Raw genomic sequence first — 20,366 nt, forward strand, 5'->3', positions numbered from 1 at the left:
ATTGGATCACTGCTTTTGGATCGTAAGAAGACTCATACTCCTTTAGACTGGTGGGCTGGTTCTAACTTGATCTACTCAGTCTTCTTGTGCAATTTTGCGGGTTTGGGTGAGTCCAGTGCTGGTGTTGGCGGGGAATGGCTCTGTGACTGACTCAGGCTAAAAGCTGTATCGCTTTATTTGGTATCTATCAAGGTATTGCTGTAGACGAAAGCGAGCATGGAACATTCAACATATTGCCCTCCAGACTTCTATATCCAACATTACCTGACAAATGAGACGTCTGCTATATCGTGAGTTTCTACTTGCGTTTTCATAGCGGGTATCTTTGAGACTTGTAGATGGATCGGGAGCACAAACGCGTTTTGCTCACGACCGAGGATATTTGTGAGTGTAGATATGTCGGAGGTTCTCGATGATACTCAGCAAGCTTGACTAGTAACCATCTCATGATTGCCGGATCGGTTCTGCAGAGTTTCTCTTTATTCATGTTGTCTTTGTCGAAACCCGATCATTACCTACCAGGTAACCTCCCCTGATTTAAAAATCTCGTTTTCTGACTCAGTTTTAGATGATTCTCCTCGCAAGGCTTAGGCTTGGATTTGAACGTCCGAACCATCTGATCTGGATCTTAGCGCGCGCATGGGCATCTGTCTCTTCATTCTTGGTGGGTATTATAACTCCTTCGATGGTGTTCTGACTTGTTGCGTGGTCACCTGTGCAAGATTCGGAAGTTTGATAGGTGTGTTCAGTGGTGTCGTTGCGTCGAATTCTAACGCTTTATCCAGGAACACCCATAGGCTATCCGGCGCTCTGCTAGCATCTAGTTATACCTGGTGGATACCGGCTCTGTTTTCTGGGGTGGGTCGCCACTATTTTCTCCAGAACTCCGTCGAGTCCAATTAAATCAACAGATCGTTTCACTGGCTAGTAGCATGACGTATATCATCATGCGATATATGTTTCTCAGAAGGCAGCGCGTTGATGTATTGCCATTGGACAGCCAGGCTGTAAAGTTGACTCCTGAATGAAGCTGTTATTACATTCCTTTTGCCTGCTCCAATCGTTAAATACTTCGTATATGGATACTGGTAAGTCGTGGTCCTAAACACCGGAAGGCTAGCTCGTCTAAGTCTTCGACTTGACATCGCGCATCACAAAGTCCCTCCGTCTGATGACATCCGACCTGAAAGCAGGTTGTGAACTTCGTCGTTGCTATCCACGAACAATGGCTTAGTGCTGTCGTTCCTCATGTAAACAATGCTCTGCTGACGATAGAATTCCCTTTGTATCGCGTTGACTGATGAGCCACTCGTCTACCGTATATATTTTCGTACCACTGGGCAGTAGATTGACCACCATTCACTCATCTCATATGATCATTCACTGTCGAACTCGTATTAATATTGGCACTAGTTCTTGTTGCGCAGCCACAATTAGACTTACTCGTGTACACGTCACACTACCTCCGAGCCGCACGGGAACATCGATTTCCTAGTCATATTCGATGCGCTGAAGTAGAAGGTACATTGGCCATGTTGAAAATATGATATCTTGGCCAAGGTCTCTTCTACTTCAGCCAAGTACTGTGCATAGCATATCTGATCTAAATCTGGAAAAACACTCGAGCCTAAGTCCAAAAAATTCAATAACAAGATTAAAGTGATTATATGCACGATACAAAATACCTACGCTACGCGCGCACGTCTCCTCTGACACCAGCACCAACACCTCACCTCAAACCACCCTTACAGGCTCAGGCGCAGACACAGACACAGACACAGACACAGACACAGACACAGGGGTCTGTTCCTTCACAGCCTGCACGGGCGTCGGCTCCTTCGCCCTCGTCACCACAACATCAGGACTCCACTCCCCTGCCTTCATAGTCCGTCGCTCCCGTCTCATCTCCTCCTTCCGTTCAGCAGTCACAAAATCCGCCTTGGACGGGATCCGCCACAAAAAGTCCTCCGTACCCGATACGAAAAACAGACGGTACTGTCCGGACGCATACTCTCGTTTCTAGTGCACTACGTGCGAGCACCGCTGGGGTACTAGCAGTAGCTGATGGAGGGACGTTCCTGCAAAACAAGCATCAACATTTGTATACGTGTGTGGGGGGGAAGGTGAAGAGTATATACGCACTTGCGAAGAAATGGACGTCTAACGCGGGACTGAGATATACCCTCCGTGATAGGACTCTGTAAAGCACAAAATGCATCAACCAACGTCATAACACCCTACACCAAGGAACACGCACCGACACGAACGAATCCACATACGCCTGCCACCTCTCCGCCAACATCTCTGAATCATCTATCCTCGAATCATCTTTCCCGAGTAATTGAATCGTCATCATCTTCGTGTCTGGGAGCTATTGTAATTCCAACCACGTATGAATACCTGAAAGGACCAGAAAACAGAAAAGACGCACCCAATCTATTCGGAAAATGTTCTCATCAGGTCCAAGCAGATTTTCCGCGAATCGTCGACTGTTAAGCTGATCTTGGATCGTCGGCACTGGTAGTGCCCGATCGCGCTTCAAAAGCTCAAAGAGCTCTTGACTCCTAGAATCAGCCAACACAATCTGGACCTATCCCCACATCGTCAGACAATAATCACAACTAAAATACAAGGAGCACGACGCACCTGCTTGATCAACGACCCAATAACTTTATCGATCGTAAATATCCGGTATGCATCCTTCACCCCAAACATATACCGCATCTGCTCCTCAAATACATATTGCTCGATCTCATTATCAAATAACCTCTCGCACGACTCGAGCATGAGATCATAGAAATGATCTGCATGAGTAGCGCGGTCGTCTAGCTGAGCGAGTTCGACGAGGGACGGCATCCCTAGCGTCGTAGCGACCGATTTCGCTTTAGACGCTGATTTGGGTGCTTCGATAGCGATGCGCGCGCTGAGCTTTTTGAAGAATAGCAATCTGGCGTATAATACCTATAGCCAAACGAACGTCAGGAATGAAAAAGTGAATCACCACCAAATAAAAACCACGCACCTCAAGAAGTCTCAAAAGCACATAAAACACTGTATTCCCAAAGAACACATTCTTCCTCGATGCCTTGCGCAACGGCACAGCAGGCTCTCGTTCCCCCTCCTCCACGGCATCTACCTGCATTGTATCAGGTATCGCAGGAGACGCAGGTCTAGACGCAGACGGGGACGCGGCTTCCTGCGCACGCGTCTTCCTCCCCGTCAACTTCGCCTGCTCGCTCTTCAACAACTTCTTCCTCAAATCCCCACCCGAAGAAACCCCGCCCTTCCTCTTCTTCCCCCCACTTCCACTCGAAACACTCCCCGTTTCCCCATCATCCCCATCCTCCCCCATCTCAACTTCCCCCGCTTCCCCGAGCGCAAATGCCCTATGAAACACTTCTTGATCCAAAACGAAAAACAGTGGAACGAACGTCCGCAAAAACCCCTCGACGCGTCTTCGCTCAGGAGCTCCGATCTGCCCTTGCGTCCTATCCAAAAATGACAACGCCATCTTCACAGCATCCTGCATGACACCTGTGTCCGCGATCTCGTACGCCAATTGATGCCGCACCCTCGCACGCGCAAACAACGGGTCCACAAGCGCAGCCCGCTGGCTCACCTGCGCATCGCGCGCAGCTTCGATCTGAGCTACGAGCGCTTTTGCTGAGAGAGCTTTTTTGTCCGCGGCTTTACATGCAATCCCTGCGTGGTCCAAAGCACGGGAAGCGTTCCGGGCATCTACTTCCCTCCATACTTTATTCCACTCCCTCTGTGCGCGTTTCCATTCTTCTTCTTTCTCTTTGAGGCGCATGAGGACGACGGGGATAGCAAGGGCCGGCGCGTCTTGCATCGCTTGCAAAACATCCATTCCAGCTTCGCGTCCGTATATCTTCTTGATGACGCGTGCGTGCACCGCTTTGCCGGAGCCTCCGAGATTGGGTTTCAGCTTAAACGCAGATCGCTCTTCGAGCGGGAGTTGGCTGATTTTGGCAGCGAGAGGCTCGAGAATGGTGATGGTGCGCGTAGCTGCTTCGACGTGGAAATCGTACTCGTGGCGTTCTTCTTCGGAGCGGTGGAGGGCTTCTTCGTAGATATTTTTCCTGTGCGCTATGAAGCCTGCGTCTTCGGATGACCAGGTTGGGTGCGAGACCCATTCGTCGTTGAGGACTGCGCGGCACATCTCGTCGCGCCCTGCGCAGCTGACGTTGGCTTCCTGTGTGGTGGTTAGTATAGAATACTTGGGTGGAGGGAGGGAGGGCTCACGCTGGCTGGCATTCGGCGGTAGCTTCCTTGTTGGAGCCCTGCATTTACTCTGCCTGGGCGGATTGGGACGATCAAAGGGCCTCCCTGGCCTTGTGCCCTCGCCCAAGTCTGCTGCTGCTGACTCTCCTCCAACACCCACCGCTCCCTCTCGCGCCTATCATCCCAGCCAAGAATCTCCCTAAACTGGCGCATTAACTCGGCATCTCCCAGGAAATTCCGTGCTTCACGGACGAGACGTGCAGTATCTATAAGCTCCTGGGTGAAGAGATTTACGAGCTTCAAAAACTCATTGTAAGTGTCTCGGTTCCCCAGCGCACGCTTGACGCGGTCGAAGAAGTGCGTGTCGTCTGGTGGGAGGAGGGAGGGGGGGAAGGGGTGGCTGCTTGAGCTTGGATAGGTCAGTGGGTTATCTGTCTTTTGGGAGTCAGGGAGTCACCTTGGAGGGAGCTTTGGGTGCGGTGGAGACAGTGTCCCGTTCGTTGGCCTTACGCTTGCGTTTTTGAGGGACAGAGGGTTCGATGAGAGGTTGGGGGTCTGTGCGACGGCGGACAGGCTTGCCATCTAGGGGCGTGTTTGAGCGCGTGCGGCGTCCTGTTGGCGCAGTGAGATAGCTTTCTTCTGCTTCATCAAAAAGAGCCTGGCTCTTCTCAGGCATAAAAATCCTAAAGTCGGCACGCAAATCAGGATCGTCTTTGAAAAGACGGGCAATTTCAGCTGACACTTCGCGCTGTGAAACATGCATCAGGGTTTAATGGGAATGCGAAAGGCAGAAGGCTCGCCTCGTCGACGGCGTCGGTGGTGTTATGGTACTTGCCGAGAATTTCTAGAAATCGGCGATACGTGGCCTCGTCGCAGCGTTGCTTTATCTTTTGGACATACTGAACGGCTGGTTCTATAGCGGAGCTGTCGAGACTGCCGTACATATTTGCGTCGGGTTCAACCAATACGGTAGCTGGAGGAACTGGAGGAGCAGAAGGCCAAGAATCGTCACGGGTGGACTGGAGCATTGTTCCTGTAGGCGTGGTGACAGTGATAAAAGAGGACTGTTGTGGGTCGGTGGAGCACTCGATACGATAACCGACAGGGAGGAAAGTGTTGAAGCCCTGGATAAGGAAAGGGTGACCATTAAAAAGATGGGAGACGCGTTTTATAACGCCTGGTGTATCGATGCTGTAGGAATATGAGGAATGAATTTAGGAACAAAATATCAAACGCACAGTCCACTCTTAAAGTCTTTCATAATGTCAAGGAAGTGGTTGTAAACATCTGGCTGGTCATGGAACTGTACTTTGACAGCATCAAGGTAGCCCAAAGCATCTGTGACATTGAGAGGACGATCTAGCAAAGGCTGAGAAGGGACTTGGAATGAACCCATTGGTGGTAGACGTGAAGCAGGACGTGATGGAGGTGGCATTGATGGAGACTGTGGACGTGATATTGGTGGGATACTAATATCTCTAGTAATAATAATGGTGTCTTGAGGTCTGTTGACGTCAGGAAGCGGGTCCGAGTTAGATTTTTGTACTTCCTTGCCGCTGTCCGAGGCGATTATGGTCATTGGAACCTCTTCGCTTGTAGTACAGGGTCCATCTGGGTTCGGGGTTGCTTCATGTCCTAGTACTTCACCCGCGCCTGATTCACCGGTTTCGGTTAACTGAACATTCTCAGTGACCTTGTCCTCTACGGTAGTCTCGTCCTTCATCTGCACGTCTGCAGTTGACATGTCCGTTGGCGGCACCGGCACAGCTGGAGTGGTGGGTGCAGCGTCCATCTAGGCAAGAAGGTAGGGTGACGAACATGAACTCGTAAAGTAAGGTCTTCACGTGCACCCGGGATTCGCCGAAAGTACGTTTACCCTCCAGAATCCATTATAAAGCCGCCCTGTCGTGGGGCATATGGTGTAGCTGGTTATCACATCCGCTTAGCATGCGGGGGGTCTCCGGTTCGAGTCCGGATTTGTCCACACTTTTTTGATAGCAATGCAACCCAAGTAGTGTCGAGAACATCGTTCTCTCATTACTTGCTTTGCATATCTATCTCATATTTTTATGGTCCGGAAGCCTCAACTGTAACCTGGAGGAGATAATTATGAGCAGGAGAATCGGCTTCGTATTACATATTAGGCACACCAAATAGAAGGAAAGTTGTTTCAAGGTTTCCCAAAGCCTTGTTCGCATGACTCAGTCACTCTGTTGCACTATCACTGTGCACGCTACCCCCGCACTGTCCAGAGACCTGTTATGACCGTTTGCGTGGAATGGGTCATGGGAACGGCCAAAACAGGTGTCGACAGTCTAAGCGTCTGCAGAAGTCCCACAATTCTCTCCATCCACTGAGGTGCACTCAGTACTAAGCCAAATTCATCCGGGAACTCTCAAACACAACTTGCAGCTCTACAGATTTCAATTGAACAAAGTTTGAGTCACTAGCGTAAAACAGACTTCAGTCCAAGTCATCAAACTGCCACGTCCCACAAAATGACAATCAGCAGTTCAGTGGTAGCAGAAAAGGACGAAACTGGACGTATATTCTACACCACTGTTGGACATAGTGCCGACATATCAACCAAGAAGGTAAGCACAAAGCCTCCCAGTGTATCTCATCTCACAGCTTCTCAACAGATAACACGTACTACTGATATCAAAGCACCTCCCCAAGCTCGACTTTTCAATGCCAAATCCTTTCATGCTCTAGGACATAGTATCTCAGCGATATTCCTTCCAGCTGGATATCCAAACTCTGTCACTCCTGGTAAGCACGTAAACATAACATTCCATCCAAGCTCTTCCTCATGTAAACGCATGCAGATTATCTGCGGTCAGTAGCTCCTACCGCTACGTGAGCGTCATGGTCTCAGACATGACCGTACCTTCGTCCCAGCTATCAAATGTACAACGACGTGCAGGAATTTTGTAGTTCTTTGTCGGGTTTACTGGCTTCCAGAGGCGCGCTCGAAGGTATGCTCATCCCCTGATGCAGATACAAGTTTTGTTCAGTTCGGCGATACAGGTTTCGGAGTGGGCGACGCATCGGCATCAGCAACCCAAGCGCTCCTTCTGACAGTACTGAAAGATGTCTGTTCGCGGTTCACAAGTAAGTTTTCCCTGTCTACCCCGCACCCCTCACACCCGCTGACAACATCCCTCCAGCCATAATAGGCGCCTATTACTTTGGTACCTCCTTATACCCCGAAACTAAAACATTCCGCTTTCTCGCAGACGTCGTCAACGACACCTCCATTGTCCTGGACACCATATCGCCATATTTCACCAGCATATCCCTCTCTACAACATCTCCATATATCCCATCAGGCTCGACCCTCCAAATCGTAGCGCTGTGTATGAGCGGAGCCTTGAGATCTCTCTGTGGACTCGTCGCAGGCGGATCAAAAGCAGCACTCACAGACCATTTCGCTTCACCCGTGAACAGCAAAGGCGACGTAGGCGAATTGAATGCTAAAAGCGCGAGCAGATCAACTGTGGTTGCATTGACAGGTGTCTTGGTGAATACCCTTTGAGAATTATGGACGTAGCTGACTTGGCAATATTAATAGCTCGGAACGCTCGTCGTTCCTTATATCACGACCCGCACCTCAACTTACACCGCCCTGTTCTTCCTCGTCTTTGGCCATCTTTTAGCCAATTATCTTGCGGTGCGCAGCGTCGTACTCCGCTCGTTTAACAGGCAGCGGTCTAGCATTCTTTGGAGTACGTTCCGTAACCCGAAAGCAGGAGCGGACGGACGTTCTGTCGTCTTGACCCCAAGAGATGTATCGAACCGAGAGATAATTTTAGATATTTCCAGCCGCATCCGCGATGCAGTCTCCAACAGAGTCATCGGACACTGCTCGTTGGGCGTATCTGTGCAGTACGCTATGACACGCTGTGACACATCGCACATTCTCAAGATGCTTCAGTACTTTCATGAAGAACCATACGTTCTCTTCGTGGCGGAGCCTCGATCATGGGGGCAACGCGGACCATGTATCTTGGTGTCTTTCAAAGAAGGATACGGATCCCTGGACCAATTGCGTGCTTGGCTGCATGCGCTGGAGATAGCTGCGATGTGGAGTGCCCGGCATATGCGTCCCAGTCCTAGTCCTAGTGAAATCGAGGACATGGTGCTCTCGACGCATGAGACGCTCAGGAAGGAGTTCTCTCGTTTCACGGGATGCATGAAGGAAGCGGGGTGGAATATTGAAGAAGGCGCGATGATGATGGGGTCTCCGGGTAGTGTGATCATGTCGCCTGAGACGAAAAAGGATGCATGATTTCTTTCTAGAGGCACGCAGCAGTACTCGGTTAACCTGGTGTGTGCAATTGTACATGAACATACGGCGCTTGATCAGTTCAACTATGATACTCGCACAGAGACAATATATACCTCCGGTTATCGCATATGAATATGAGTGAAACTGCATTTAATACAAAAGGAAGCGCTTGTACATGATATTGGCACTATCTTGTTCTTCGTTCGCTGACGAAAGTGAACAGAGTGTATCTCCACGATTTTTACGCCATACGGTCTGTTCTGAAATGCAGAGCAGTCCTTAGGTCCGCCTTTTTTTCTTCCTTCCGATCTTCATACACATCAGGTTACCCGCTACTATCTCGCATCGATGCGATATCTGATAGTTTGGGTCCTTGACACTTCATTTGCATTTTGTCACCTCCCATATCGTCTCATTTTCGTATAATCCATGATCATTAAATTACTTGTGGCCTTGCCATGTCACGTAGCCTCTAGGGGCAAACTATGATGAAAAGAGCGGCCCGATGCATTTCCGGGACTAGCGGACCTTCAAACCTTTGATGACACATCGGCGGTTTCCGAATTTTTCTGCAAGTCAGACTGCAATCAAAATGAGATTGATAAATAAGGGATTTTGAATTTAAATTTCGACGTTGGAACGATAACAAATTTGGAGTGTTGTGAGATGAGAGAGCAAAGTAACATATTTTGACAAATATTTTCAGTCCGGTCTAGATAGATAAAAGTATTTCAAGTTTTCCGCCGGGAAAATGACAATGCAGATATTAAACTTTGCAATCCAATTTTGTCTTTAGGAAATACAAAATTTGAGGCGCATAAAATGGTCAGTAAAATATTATATAATGACTGACATTTATATTCCCGTTGCAAAGCACAAATTTTCTTGTGGGTAAAAGTTGATTGCGAAAACAAGAAATTTAATACATAGTTAAATGACCTGCGCATCCGGCGGGCATTCATCGCGCGCTCATAAAGAATCCATCGGGCATTGATCGGGCAGTACGCTCGGGCATTTTGCAATTGGCAATTCAGAACACGCGAGAACGAAATGTTTATTGTGTACAGTAATGGCAAGGAGAAATACAGGCTTCCAAAGTACTGTACTAAAGTGTCATTGGTTGAGAGAGGCAAGATCATCAAGTCCAAGATTACTGAGGGTCTCAGCATTACCCTCTGAATCCAGCCTACGTTTCTTACTAGCGGGTGTGAGCTGTCCCGTCACGACCTGCGAGGCGCACAGTGACTTTGTATACATACGACGTCCGTTGGGTTTGTCAATCGGATGCAGTTTTCGCAGTACAGCCGCATCCTGATCAGGCCAGCCGGGTGATTCAAGGTGTTTGTTGTAAATATCGATGACGGCCTCGTGTGATTGCAGTTTCTTCATCCCCATCTCCTTCTGGTAGGCAACCGACTCCAACAGGACGTTTTGTGCAGCATTCATAATTTTCCGCTGTACAGCCGTGGGCGCAGGCCCAACTCCGTCCATAATTTCGGCCAATGAGAGCCGCAATTGCACAAGAGTCTCCTGCGCCTCAGGAGGAACCACGGAGTATCGATGCGCAAAGAACTGCGCGAGTTCAAGAACGACATCGTCGAGCGGTTTGCAGTCGACGAATAAATCCCGCGGAAAATCAGTTCTTGCGACGAGCCAGTTCGATTTCGCAGATCCTCCGGACCCCACTAGCGGATCAGCATCGAAAACCTGCATGATAAACTGTGTCCGATCAACGGAGCTCATGTAGCTCTCCTTGAACATCAAGGCCGTCCACAAAACGACATAAAGACTGGACTCTAGGTCGTCCTCGACACCATGGACGGCGTGGATGTTTTTGACGAGGTGAGCGGACATAAACTGCCAGGTTCCCTGAGTAACAGCAAAGTCAGTGCAATATGAGTTTGAGCGTGAATTGAACATACCGTACGGGTCGTCTGTCGAGGACCCTGGATAATGAGTAGCTTTGCTAGGTCCCAATCGATAAGGAACCCCTTCCCTCGGTAAATGACGATATTCCCGACGCTGAGATCTCGGTGTAATATTTTTGCGTTTTCAAATGCATCGTGATGGGCTGGATAGTAGGGACATTAGATAAATATGCGAGGCTTCAGGTTTAAAAATACATACCAATCAATGCGTCACGAACAGACTGAACAAGTTGACGAGAGCTCTCGAAGTCAGTCAACTTCTCACCAACGATATCGAGAACCAGGCGGTGAAGGGTGTGAGGAGTGACAGCTTGGTTAGGACACGCCCATTCGGCGTTCCTAAACTTGACGGTCTGGGTGTTTTGCTGGGGGACAGGGTGGATTACATCGTGAAATGCGATGCATGTCGCGACGTTGCGAACTTTGTTTGACTTTAATAGTTTGTAAGTTTCGCCTTCCGGGAGAACATCCTTGATCGACACGCGCCAAGAGTCCTTGAACATCACAACCGTCTTGTTGAAGATGTCAAACGCAGGGCACGTGCGAGTCCAACGGCCAACAAGCGGATAACCTTTTGCAACAGGTTGGGGAATAATGAGGGTCAACCAGCCAGAGTTTTCGACAGCTGGATCCCGAGGGACCGCAACTTTGAACATGCGTATGGTAGGGGCAAGTTTTAATGCTGTCCTTGCAAGGGTAGCTTCTTCGTCGCTAGCTGCCGTCACGGAAGTATCGACACCACGCAGTGCAGGCGATGCTCGCGCGAAACGATAGAAGAAATCGGCCAAGTGAGGTTCGTGCTGGTAATCGAAGGCGTTCGTGACGATAGCCCCCTCCCTATCCCATCTGATAAGACGAGCACGATTGCGAATGACGAGGACGGAGAATAAATGGGTACGATATTGAGCACCGAGCTGAGCGGCAGCATAGCTCGTTATTTGACCGAGTGTATCGAAAGCCTTATCAGTCTGAGAAACGATAGGCTTATCGACTCCAGGATTTTTGGTGAATGCGTCGAGAGCATCATTCCACTTGAATTCGATGTGCACTTCAGCTTTGGTAATATCGCAGCCGTCAGATGTTCCATCGGCGTATACGCATACGTCCGGCATGACATTGAAAGTAAATGATGAGCAGTTCTTCGTATCTGCATTTTTTGAAGTGTTCACAAACGATAATTGAGGGGCGAATTCTTGCATGCCGTTAATCTGTACTTAAGACTGTCAATAATCACAATATTATAGGTACGAGGTGACTCACGAATGGTTGATAAACGTCCTGCTCTCTTTGAATTGATCGCAAATTGAACACATCGGATTCTGAGGCCGAAGCGAAGCGCGAAGTGAAGTCCAAGATGTCATAATCTCCAGGGTTCGGTAGGAACTTGTCGATGAAGTCCTTTACCGGCATCGGGCCAACGATATAATCTTGCATCTCCTTTCCCATGGAGTTAAGCGTATCGACTCGACATCGCGACAGGGTCGTGAAGGGTAGCAACGTGGAACTTTCCCGTTTGATGGGAGTGTCAGTGATAGATAGTGACGAGGCAAGCGCAGCAGGCTGTTCTAGTATTGGTGCTGCAGCAGGGCTGATGATCCCTGTAGAGCTATCAGGGTGGACTACAGTAGCAACAGTCCCATCAGAGCCGCCTCCGTCGCGACCAAGGATCATGATATTGAATAATGTATGTATGTATGTATGTATGTACTGGTATATGGGTATAGTAACGGCAAAAAACCGGACCGTTTTTACAAGTGCGCGCCTACAGATATGGTATAGTAACAGGAAAAAGGGTTGCAGTAACGACAAGACGAGGTTTATATAGAGAACGGAAATGAAACTCAGTCCGGATTTTTCCGGAGCGTGTATGACGTGGGGCACTCACTAAAGCTGCTACCCGGCGGCAGCGTATGTCTAAGGATGACGTCCCCTCCACGTGCGCACCAATTGAGCCCCTTTCATGCACCACTCCTGGTGTACATGTGCAGTTCCGCATAAAGTTGTCTAGTGCCTTTGGCGTGTCTCCAACAACCCAGTTTACATCCCGTCTCGTCTGCGGCGATAGTAGAGCGTCTGTAGATGATATAGGTGACAAAGTAAAATCTTAAGTTTAAACAACTCACCTGTTCTGGCACGTTCTCAACAGCGTTGCGACATGTTTTTTGGCTGGACCAGCAGCGGCGAGGGCTGGGAGACTCCTTGCGCTGTTTTAGGCCCACCTCTGGACGCAAATAATCTGTGAAGGGGGCGTTAATGATTGGTTGAGCGGGGGAATAAACGCTTACAGTGATCGACGACCACTTCGACGTCACCAGCGTGTTTCTTGACTGGACGCTCTTGGTTTCGTCAGATTTCTTTTGCGTTTGTTCTTGAGACGCTGGGTACCGACGCCGCGGTTGTTTTTGTAGAGCTGTATCTCATCCTGTGTCATGTCATGTGCTGATTCACGAAAAACGAGCCTACTTTGTCCAGCACTTTGTAAGCACGCAGGAGAGTAAAGAGAATATCCATATCTGAAATACCCTGCTTGGCGCTCGGGTTTGCCATGAGAGTGGCATCTGCTTTCAAAAGATCGAGTAGCGACGGGCCACCTGTATGACGAAAGGGATTAGATATCTAACTCTGCGCAAAATCAGGGTCGCCTACCTTTGTGCTTGACATACTCTCCAATCTTATCAGCGACGTCTGAAGAAAGTCCTTTCTCTTCTGTCATTTCTTTCTTCACTTCTAGCCAAGGAAGCTGTTCTCGATTAGAACCAATATCGGGAATGCATCTCTACCGGATGGTAAGTGGCATTAGGGGCGTGCATTTGCTTGACCTAATCATTCTTCGGGTCAGCTCCCAAACATTCTAATATTTCCACATCGATGCGAGAAGGTAGCTCGAACTTGATCACTACGTAATGTATTGAGAGTGGAGTCAAGGGGGAAGATGTATTGAGAGTGCAGAACATGAATGTTAAATCGTACTGTATATGATAAAAAAGCAAGATAGCAAAATGAAACGCCTTATGTATGTATTGAAAATCTTGGAGTCAGTGCCCGCTTCTCCTGGCATGGAGATGTCACTGCCTTACGCGTAGTGGTTTTGTTGTATAATTCAGTCCTATTGATGGTGCGTGAGTTACGACAACAATTATCAGATCGAGGGGACGCAACACACCTGACTCAGAGACACAGCAACAATATGCTGTGGTGAGAAGTTCCACCGCGCAAAATGCGACACCACCCACTCCGGCATGACAATTGTGAGATGTTCAGCGAGTGCTGACGAGAATAAACGAGCCGGGAAGTGAGGATAGTGGCGGAAAGGATCGAGGTGAGAATGCAATGGAAGGTGATACCGCACGGCGAAGCATACTCCTCGCTCGGTCTCGAATATATATTTGATAGTCCCTGGTGTCGGTTGTACATTCCTAAGGCCGTCAGGGTAATAAAGAATCAGGCTGTTGCCAACATGAGTGGAGTCGCGAGTGTAGACAAATCCCTCGTGAAGCGTGCGAGCATGCAAGACTGCCCGCCGAACTTGAATGAGATGGCGAAGGTCTTCTGGAATGTTTTCTTTTGTAGTCGGGGGCAGCGGGCGATTTTCAGATACATCGCTGGGATTAGCGTTGATCGACGGAGACACAAATTTGTCGAATAGCAACTTGACCTCTCTAAATATTGGAGGACAAGAAGGTCGGTTCAGCCAGCATTTGAGCTTTGCAGCTTTGATGTATGACCGGAGGAGAGTTGATTCTTGCTGTCCTGCATACCCGCATAGCATAAGATGTCTATCATTGACAAAGAAATTGAAATGTTACCAAAAATATGATTGCTAGGCAATCGCTGCAGTTGTCCGATGAGCCGCTCATACGGAAAACACCACCAGGACCGTACGGGTCCGAAGAGTTGCAGATAGTCCCAAACGTGCAACGCCATATGGCCATTGGTTCGATGGCGTGCATGGGGGAGTATTACCTGTAAATTCCCTATCCAATCGATCATATATGTACGGTATGCGTCTGCACGATCCTTCGTCATGGATCGCAGACATGCGATACGAATGGCAGAAACAAGGGCCATCGTGTGATCAAGGATGGCACGACGACTGGCTGCAATATCTGAGTTGCGATGTGCCGACCCCTCGCCCCATAAACTGACTAGTGCTATGGGTAAGTATACGGTCGTTAATGTGCGCCATTCGTCGGCCTTCACGGTCCCAGCTTTGGTTTCCCCAAAGTTATAGGGGACTGATCTTAAAAATGAGGGCGTATCTGACGTCTTAATGACATCAGAAATACGTTGCATAACTTCTGGTGTAGCAATACGTGATTTTGACGACTCGGGAGAGAAAGGTCGTGTTCGACGCTACAAATGGGTCACTTAATCAAGAGAGAACGAAGACAGCAGTATTAAAATGCCTACCCAACCAAGGAGCGATCTAACCCAGTGAACTTTGTAAACTTTTTTGCCGGGGTGCATGACCTCTGGCCCGATGCCCAAGCCTATACATACGAACCGAAGGCATGCTACCTTTTTCGACAAAAGCTTTCTCTCTAAGTCAATAAGGTGATCCTCGACAAGCTGAAGGTCAGCTCCCTCCAGGTCTGTGACCGCTTCTGTAAGAAGGCTATAGATTGACTTGATAACGTTGATGTCCTTCTCGTTAAACTCTGGAGGTTTGTTAAGATCGACGTCAACGAAAGGATATTCGAAAGCAGGGATAACGTCGAACTTGCGATTGGCGGAGTCAACTGTGAGGCCTAGAAATTCACGGAAATGAGCTTGTGCGAGACCCTCAAGGAGACAATGCATAGTATCCACAACAATTTGACGGGAGGGATCCCAGTATGATAACCTCCAGAGTGTTGACCATCGCACACCGTGCGACGCAAACAATTTGTTGCGTTCAAGTGAAGTTCCGGCGTTCTTCCAGAGCTCAGCATAGCGACAGCACTTCGTTCTTGTCCCTGAGAACCCAATCTTCAGATTGGATATCTGTTCTACCGCAAGTTGACCTGTGCCAGCAATGGCAGGCAGTGCAATAAAAGTGGCTTGTCGGACCCGCCAGCTGAGCAGCCTTTCTCGCCGCTGGGAGGTCACATACAAGAAACGCTATAAGACTGCGCATAACCCGACCAGTAGCATGGAGAGCTGTGCGAGAATAGCGTATCCCGCGCTCCCAACTTTCCACCATGTCGTCAACCACAGGATCGAGAAAATGATTCAGCTCATCGCCCGAAGGTTCTGAAGGTCCAGGAATGATGCCAGCTAAGTACATGTTCTCAGGTTTATATCGCATCTCGAGGGGGAGATTCAAACATGCACAAGAGATGATGCCGGTAGAAGTCGAAGCATTTCGCTGGAGATTGCCTTCAATGTTGAAAAAATCAATGTTGAGGGTGAACGCGTATCGACCCTCGACGCCTCTGTCGACAAATAGGGATTGCCCGGAAGGACCCTTGAAATCACGAAAGAAGTTGGCATCCCACACATCCTTGATAATATGCGGTGGGCTCCCAATGGACGCCAGCAAATCATCGCAAGGCTTATCCATCAACGCTTCGAGGTCGGGACGAGAGAGCAATCCAGCAAGGTAGTCGTGGAAGTGGTGATAAAGGAAGATTTTAATTGGCACTAATTGGCCATCATGAGAGAGCTGCAACAGCGGTTCATCGCAAGGACCATTCTCTGGTATCGGGCTGTTGAAGCACTTCGCGGGATACCGGACATGACCTGAGTTGAGGCCGGTGGTCGGTTTATAAGTACAGTTGCATGCCGGACAGACTGCGTAGGTTGTAGTCTGGCCATCGAGACTGAAGCGCGAAAGGGTGGTTTCCATAGAGCGCGGAATTTGAGAGAGTATATTTTGACGGCGAGACTCAGAATGAGGGGTCTGAGCATCCATAGCAAGGCTCAAAACGAGGGCAAGGACTCCCATGAGGAACTCCCCGTGTCTGCGACCGATGCCAAAAATGACGACGGAGACGGCCCCTAGAAAGAGGGATACCTGAGCTATCTCGTCGCAGAGATCAACTGGCAAGTCGAAATGGTGTGCTTCACGTATCTCAGTCGAAGGGCACAAGAGGGATGAACAAAACTCACAGGAATCAAATTCGAACGGCTCAGATGTCAGAGGGAGCTCATCTTCCTTGTCGCAAAGGAGCCCGTACATGTCATCACACGACGACTCCAGCTGGGTTTTGCTGGGAAACGATAAACGAGACCTTGTGCTTGACTTTTCTGAGGGCCGTCGCGATCACGGCCAGTTCTTCTCGGATAGTTTGAATAACAACACGAGAAGTCGCAGATAAAATTCGACTGCGAGCCTTGACTATCCGTGACTCCACGATATTCAAGGCTAATTGAGATTTTGAACGGCGCCGCTGCTCAACAGCCTGAAGGGCTCGAGCAATGTGTCTGTGGGAACCACTAAGTTAGAAAAATAAGGCGAGGCGGGGTATCCTACTCACTGCATGTCATCTACCGTGGTTGTACCGTTCAGAGAATGGTAGATCTGTCCCTTGTCTTGCTGAACTTCCGAACGCGAATTCCAGAGTTTGCTGTGACTGTCTGGGTTGGTATCATTGTCGGTAAGCGTGATGGCAAATAGCTCGGCGGCGAGAATGTCGACCTGCGAAGCGTTTGACTCTAGCTGCTGGCGAGCGAGATGAAGCACGGATGTTTCACGTTCGGACGACGAATCCGAGTTGGCAGCTTGCAATAAATGCACAGTTTTCATGGCGATGGGCACTCCTTTGCCGCCAGGATTCCTGGGCACGCCGTCCCCTCCAATGTCGCAGCATCGCGCACACTTGCAAAGAAACATGCGAGTAGGCATCTAGTTGTTGATCTGATCTTTGAGAGATAAAGTCAAGGTAGAGAAGAATAAACTCACTATAAAAGCGTCAAGTAGCACGTCTGGATCCCCTGTTGTTAAGGGCGATGCCAAATTACAAGGAGGCTTCTGTACGATATAAGGTGCCGAATCTACAGTATAAGTGTAAATTAATATTTCTGAGAACGCAGATGCATTGGGAAAGTCTTACATTTGAACGGACGAGGCCCCATGTTGTTATTACAACGAACCATCTAAGATACAGGGTGTAATTTAGAATTTCTGAGAATAACAGACGTACTTGGCACTTACATTCGAACGGACGGACGACTTGTATTTCATTCATTATCAGTACGAGCCTGACTTTTGTGCTAATTGTTGCTCATGATCATCATACATACTGACTACAGTGCGAGTATGACTACAGTACAGGACTACAGGACTACAGCTAGTATAGGACAATCGAAATCGGAAAAGAAGGCAGTCAGCAACCGAGACGCGTCTAAATACTGAATGACTTTGTAATGAAACTCCGCCTAAATTTGGCGCTCAGCGCCCGGCGTTGTCAGCGCTCAGCGCCCCGATGGGTCATATTATTATGTACATGTAGTATAGTGAATTATATTATGATTTTGGTGCGACCTGCACATCCACACCTAATTCAACATCACCCGCAGCAAAGCTACGCATGATGTTGACAAGATCCTCGGCAGTAGTAGCTGAGTAACCTCGCAAAGTAAAACGCTTGACTTTAGGAAGAGCTTGAATCCATGCCGCAGATAGCGCCTATGATCGCAATTAGTATTGAAAATGCTGCAACAACAACACACACACCAAGGTATCACCTGCAGCACCGGAGACTAAACCATCCGAGTAGTCAATCACTAAGTGTTTGATGCTGACCATAGAATGAGCGCCCGATAAATACATCATTGCTCTACTGCTGGGATGACTTTTAGGCAAGGAAAGGACAAGATATCCGATGCTGTCGCAATAGCCAATACATTGTAAAATGGAGGCGATGTAGTCGGGCGATGCATCATGTGCTTGTAAGGAAATATGAAGGCAGGCGAAGATTTGTCGCGTACGATGACTCCGAAGGACTGGGAGGAGATGTGACAGGGGTCCATCTAGCATAGACAGAGAAAGACTCAAACGAGTGGGTGATTCGATTGGCCCTCCAAGGACTACCAGGTCGCGGGATGACACTGAGGTTAGTGATAGCAGGGTGACGGGCCAGAAAACGAACGAGCGTGGATGGCGCACAGTCCGCATTGACTCGGAGTTCGACAAGGGTTGGAATCGCAAGATGGCGCAGGAGTTTATCCCAATGCGCAGAACTGAGCTTGACGGAACTCAGTCGAAGCTTTTCCAAACTGCGGGAAAGGCGGATGGTTTGAATTGTGAAAGGAAGGACGTTTGGGGAAAAGAATGCCCGCGAACATGTTTCAAAGGCTTTCAGGTTGTTCGCACCTACACACGGCTGAATTCGGGTTAAGGCCGGTGACGGACGATGAGACTGTCCCGTCGCAAAAACCCATGCACGTCAGCTCTTCGACGCCGGAGGCACGGATGCTTTCTAGTAATGCAACAATTTGTGGGAGAACCGGGGATGTGAGAATGTCAAAATTCCAAAGAAGTGTGATATATCGTATCGATTTGTGGGGGACGGATTCGAGGAAGTGGGAAAATGCGGATAGCTGTGAGGATCGCAAACCAGAATCCAGCCAACTCAACACCATACGCGGCGGACGAAAAGTATCCGTTCGCCTCCAAGTAGCCAGAACGTCAAAATTCTGCGGGTCTACACGAATGTGGAATAAATCCTTCGGGGAGGTTGGGAAGTTTCTGTTGAGGAAGAAGAGCGGAGCAGCGATTTCTCTCAACAGAGAAGAAACTTGTGTTACAGTGCGCAGATCTTGCACTCCTAGAAGGGCGACGGTAGTAGCGATGAGGATTTCCACGGGTAGGGACCAAATGAACGTCTTGGTCTTGCACGGTTTATGAGATGTTACACGTTGGAGGGCAAAGGGATCTAGTTGAGCCTCCGCTTTACTGCTGTAAGAAAATGTCAGACTACAGTCTAAAATCAGCAAAGACAATTATGCGTATAGGAGTCATTCCATACCGCTTCCCTGAACAAGCTGATTCATTGTAGGGCTGATTAAATCAGTGTTGTGGCGAATTATCTTTGGCTATAGCTTCATTAACGCTAGATACCGATTTTTGAAAATAAAACTTTACCGTAGCATCGGAATATAGCGTAGCAACTTGACATATGTCGCCGTGGAATAAGATTTGAGAAGACGTCGCTTTCGAGGGGTGACCAGGTCACCGAGGTCGAATTTACGCTTCAAAGAAGGTCCCTTGCTTTCAAGTGCTAGAGAGTCGATGTCCTGTGGAGTAAGGAGTTTAACTCGAGCTTGATTTACATACGAAAGACATCACCTTCGAAGGTCCTAGACTGCTGGGGAAGTCTATCTTTGACACGAAGTCCTGCGACTGCATCGAAAGACGTAAGTCACGAGAAATAGAGGTCAAATGTATGAGGCGCACATCACGCAAACACTTTTGGGGCTGGAGAGGTAACTTGCCGAGTTTCCCATCGCAAAGGTGGGAGAAATGTATATGCAATTCGATGACCTTGGCAACGTCACTTGCTTTAAGTCGGGCGAAGCTATTGTGTGGGGATAGGGGACTTATTTTTTTTGGTATACCTCGAGGATAAGCGGCACTCACGGAGGAAGCGAGTATGTGTAGCGAGTATGTGTAGCTGGAGACAAGATACCAAATGCAGCCTTGGATGAAGTTGAGAGGATTTAAAGACTACAGTTGCAGGTTAGCTGAATCGCAATTCACTCATGCCGTGCCAATCACCTCGCAAGGCGACTGCTGCCCGTAACGTACGCTACAATCCGTACGTTCGGCCCTACACTTCAAGCAATGAAAGTATCCCACCCCATCACCTCTGACGAGAACCCTTGCCTTGTATTTCGACCAGGAGGTCCCGCGCGATGCTGTTGTAAGTACAGATGTCAAAACTGCGGTCAGCAATGACTGAACTGAACATTCGAGTGGATGG

At 48.8% G+C, this 20,366-nt stretch overlaps 5 protein-coding genes and 1 non-coding gene across 6 annotated transcripts; 2 read left to right on the top strand and 4 right to left on the bottom strand.

The window, feature by feature from the left end:
* Positions 1 to 564: 564 nt before the first annotated feature.
* Positions 565 to 6,034, bottom strand: DFJ58DRAFT_846561 (uncharacterized protein; the record flags this gene model as incomplete). Its single annotated transcript, XM_041393326.1, has 14 exons — positions 565 to 713; positions 831 to 924; positions 1,444 to 1,491; positions 1,750 to 2,019; positions 2,042 to 2,078; positions 2,143 to 2,198; positions 2,258 to 2,371; positions 2,432 to 2,590; positions 2,647 to 2,961; positions 3,023 to 4,213; positions 4,264 to 4,581; positions 4,700 to 4,990; positions 5,052 to 5,433; positions 5,481 to 6,034. The coding sequence occupies 14 exons, from the start codon at positions 6,032 to 6,034 to the stop codon at positions 565 to 567; spliced, it is 3,978 nt and encodes a 1,325-aa protein (XP_041237529.1).
* Positions 6,035 to 6,152: 118 nt separating this feature from the next.
* DFJ58DRAFT_t140 lies at positions 6,153 to 6,226 on the top strand. Its single transcript has one exon. It is a non-coding gene; the product is annotated as a tRNA-Ala (tRNA).
* Positions 6,227 to 6,580: 354 nt separating this feature from the next.
* On the top strand, positions 6,581 to 8,694 carry DFJ58DRAFT_816369 (vitamin B6 photo-protection and homoeostasis-domain-containing protein). The gene is made up of 7 exons (XM_041391747.1): positions 6,581 to 6,836; positions 6,885 to 7,014; positions 7,071 to 7,080; positions 7,144 to 7,220; positions 7,273 to 7,356; positions 7,413 to 7,765; positions 7,817 to 8,694. The coding sequence occupies exons 1-7, from the start codon at positions 6,741 to 6,743 to the stop codon at positions 8,531 to 8,533; spliced, it is 1,467 nt and encodes a 488-aa protein (XP_041237530.1). The 5' UTR covers positions 6,581 to 6,740; the 3' UTR covers positions 8,534 to 8,694.
* Positions 8,695 to 9,646: 952 nt separating this feature from the next.
* DFJ58DRAFT_669023 (uncharacterized protein) lies at positions 9,647 to 11,573 on the bottom strand (the record flags this gene model as incomplete). The annotated part of the gene is made up of 3 exons (XM_041382754.1): positions 9,647 to 10,390; positions 10,456 to 10,604; positions 10,661 to 11,573. 3 exons carry the CDS (start codon positions 11,571 to 11,573, stop codon positions 9,647 to 9,649), a joined length of 1,806 nt encoding a protein of 601 aa, XP_041237531.1.
* A 2,027-nt stretch (positions 11,574 to 13,600) lies between these two features.
* On the bottom strand, positions 13,601 to 14,230 carry DFJ58DRAFT_669048 (uncharacterized protein; the record flags this gene model as incomplete). The annotated part of the gene is made up of 1 exon (XM_041382756.1): positions 13,601 to 14,230. One exon carries the CDS (start codon positions 14,228 to 14,230, stop codon positions 13,601 to 13,603), a length of 630 nt encoding a protein of 209 aa, XP_041237532.1.
* A 3,678-nt stretch (positions 14,231 to 17,908) lies between these two features.
* DFJ58DRAFT_846564 (uncharacterized protein) lies at positions 17,909 to 20,301 on the bottom strand (the record flags this gene model as incomplete). Its single annotated transcript, XM_041393327.1, has 10 exons — positions 17,909 to 18,070; positions 18,119 to 18,144; positions 18,373 to 18,492; positions 18,551 to 18,660; positions 18,758 to 19,342; positions 19,529 to 19,680; positions 19,721 to 19,786; positions 19,841 to 19,961; positions 20,024 to 20,082; positions 20,192 to 20,301. Coding segments are annotated over 10 exons (1,511 nt in total), but the record flags the coding sequence as incomplete, so codon positions are not given.
* Between the last annotated feature and the right edge of the window lie 65 nt (positions 20,302 to 20,366).

This window comes from Suillus subalutaceus (assembly GCF_016647625.1).
Source record: "Suillus subalutaceus strain FC151 chromosome Unknown DFJ58scaffold_177, whole genome shotgun sequence".
Lineage (NCBI taxonomy): Eukaryota > Fungi > Basidiomycota > Agaricomycetes > Boletales > Suillaceae > Suillus > Suillus subalutaceus.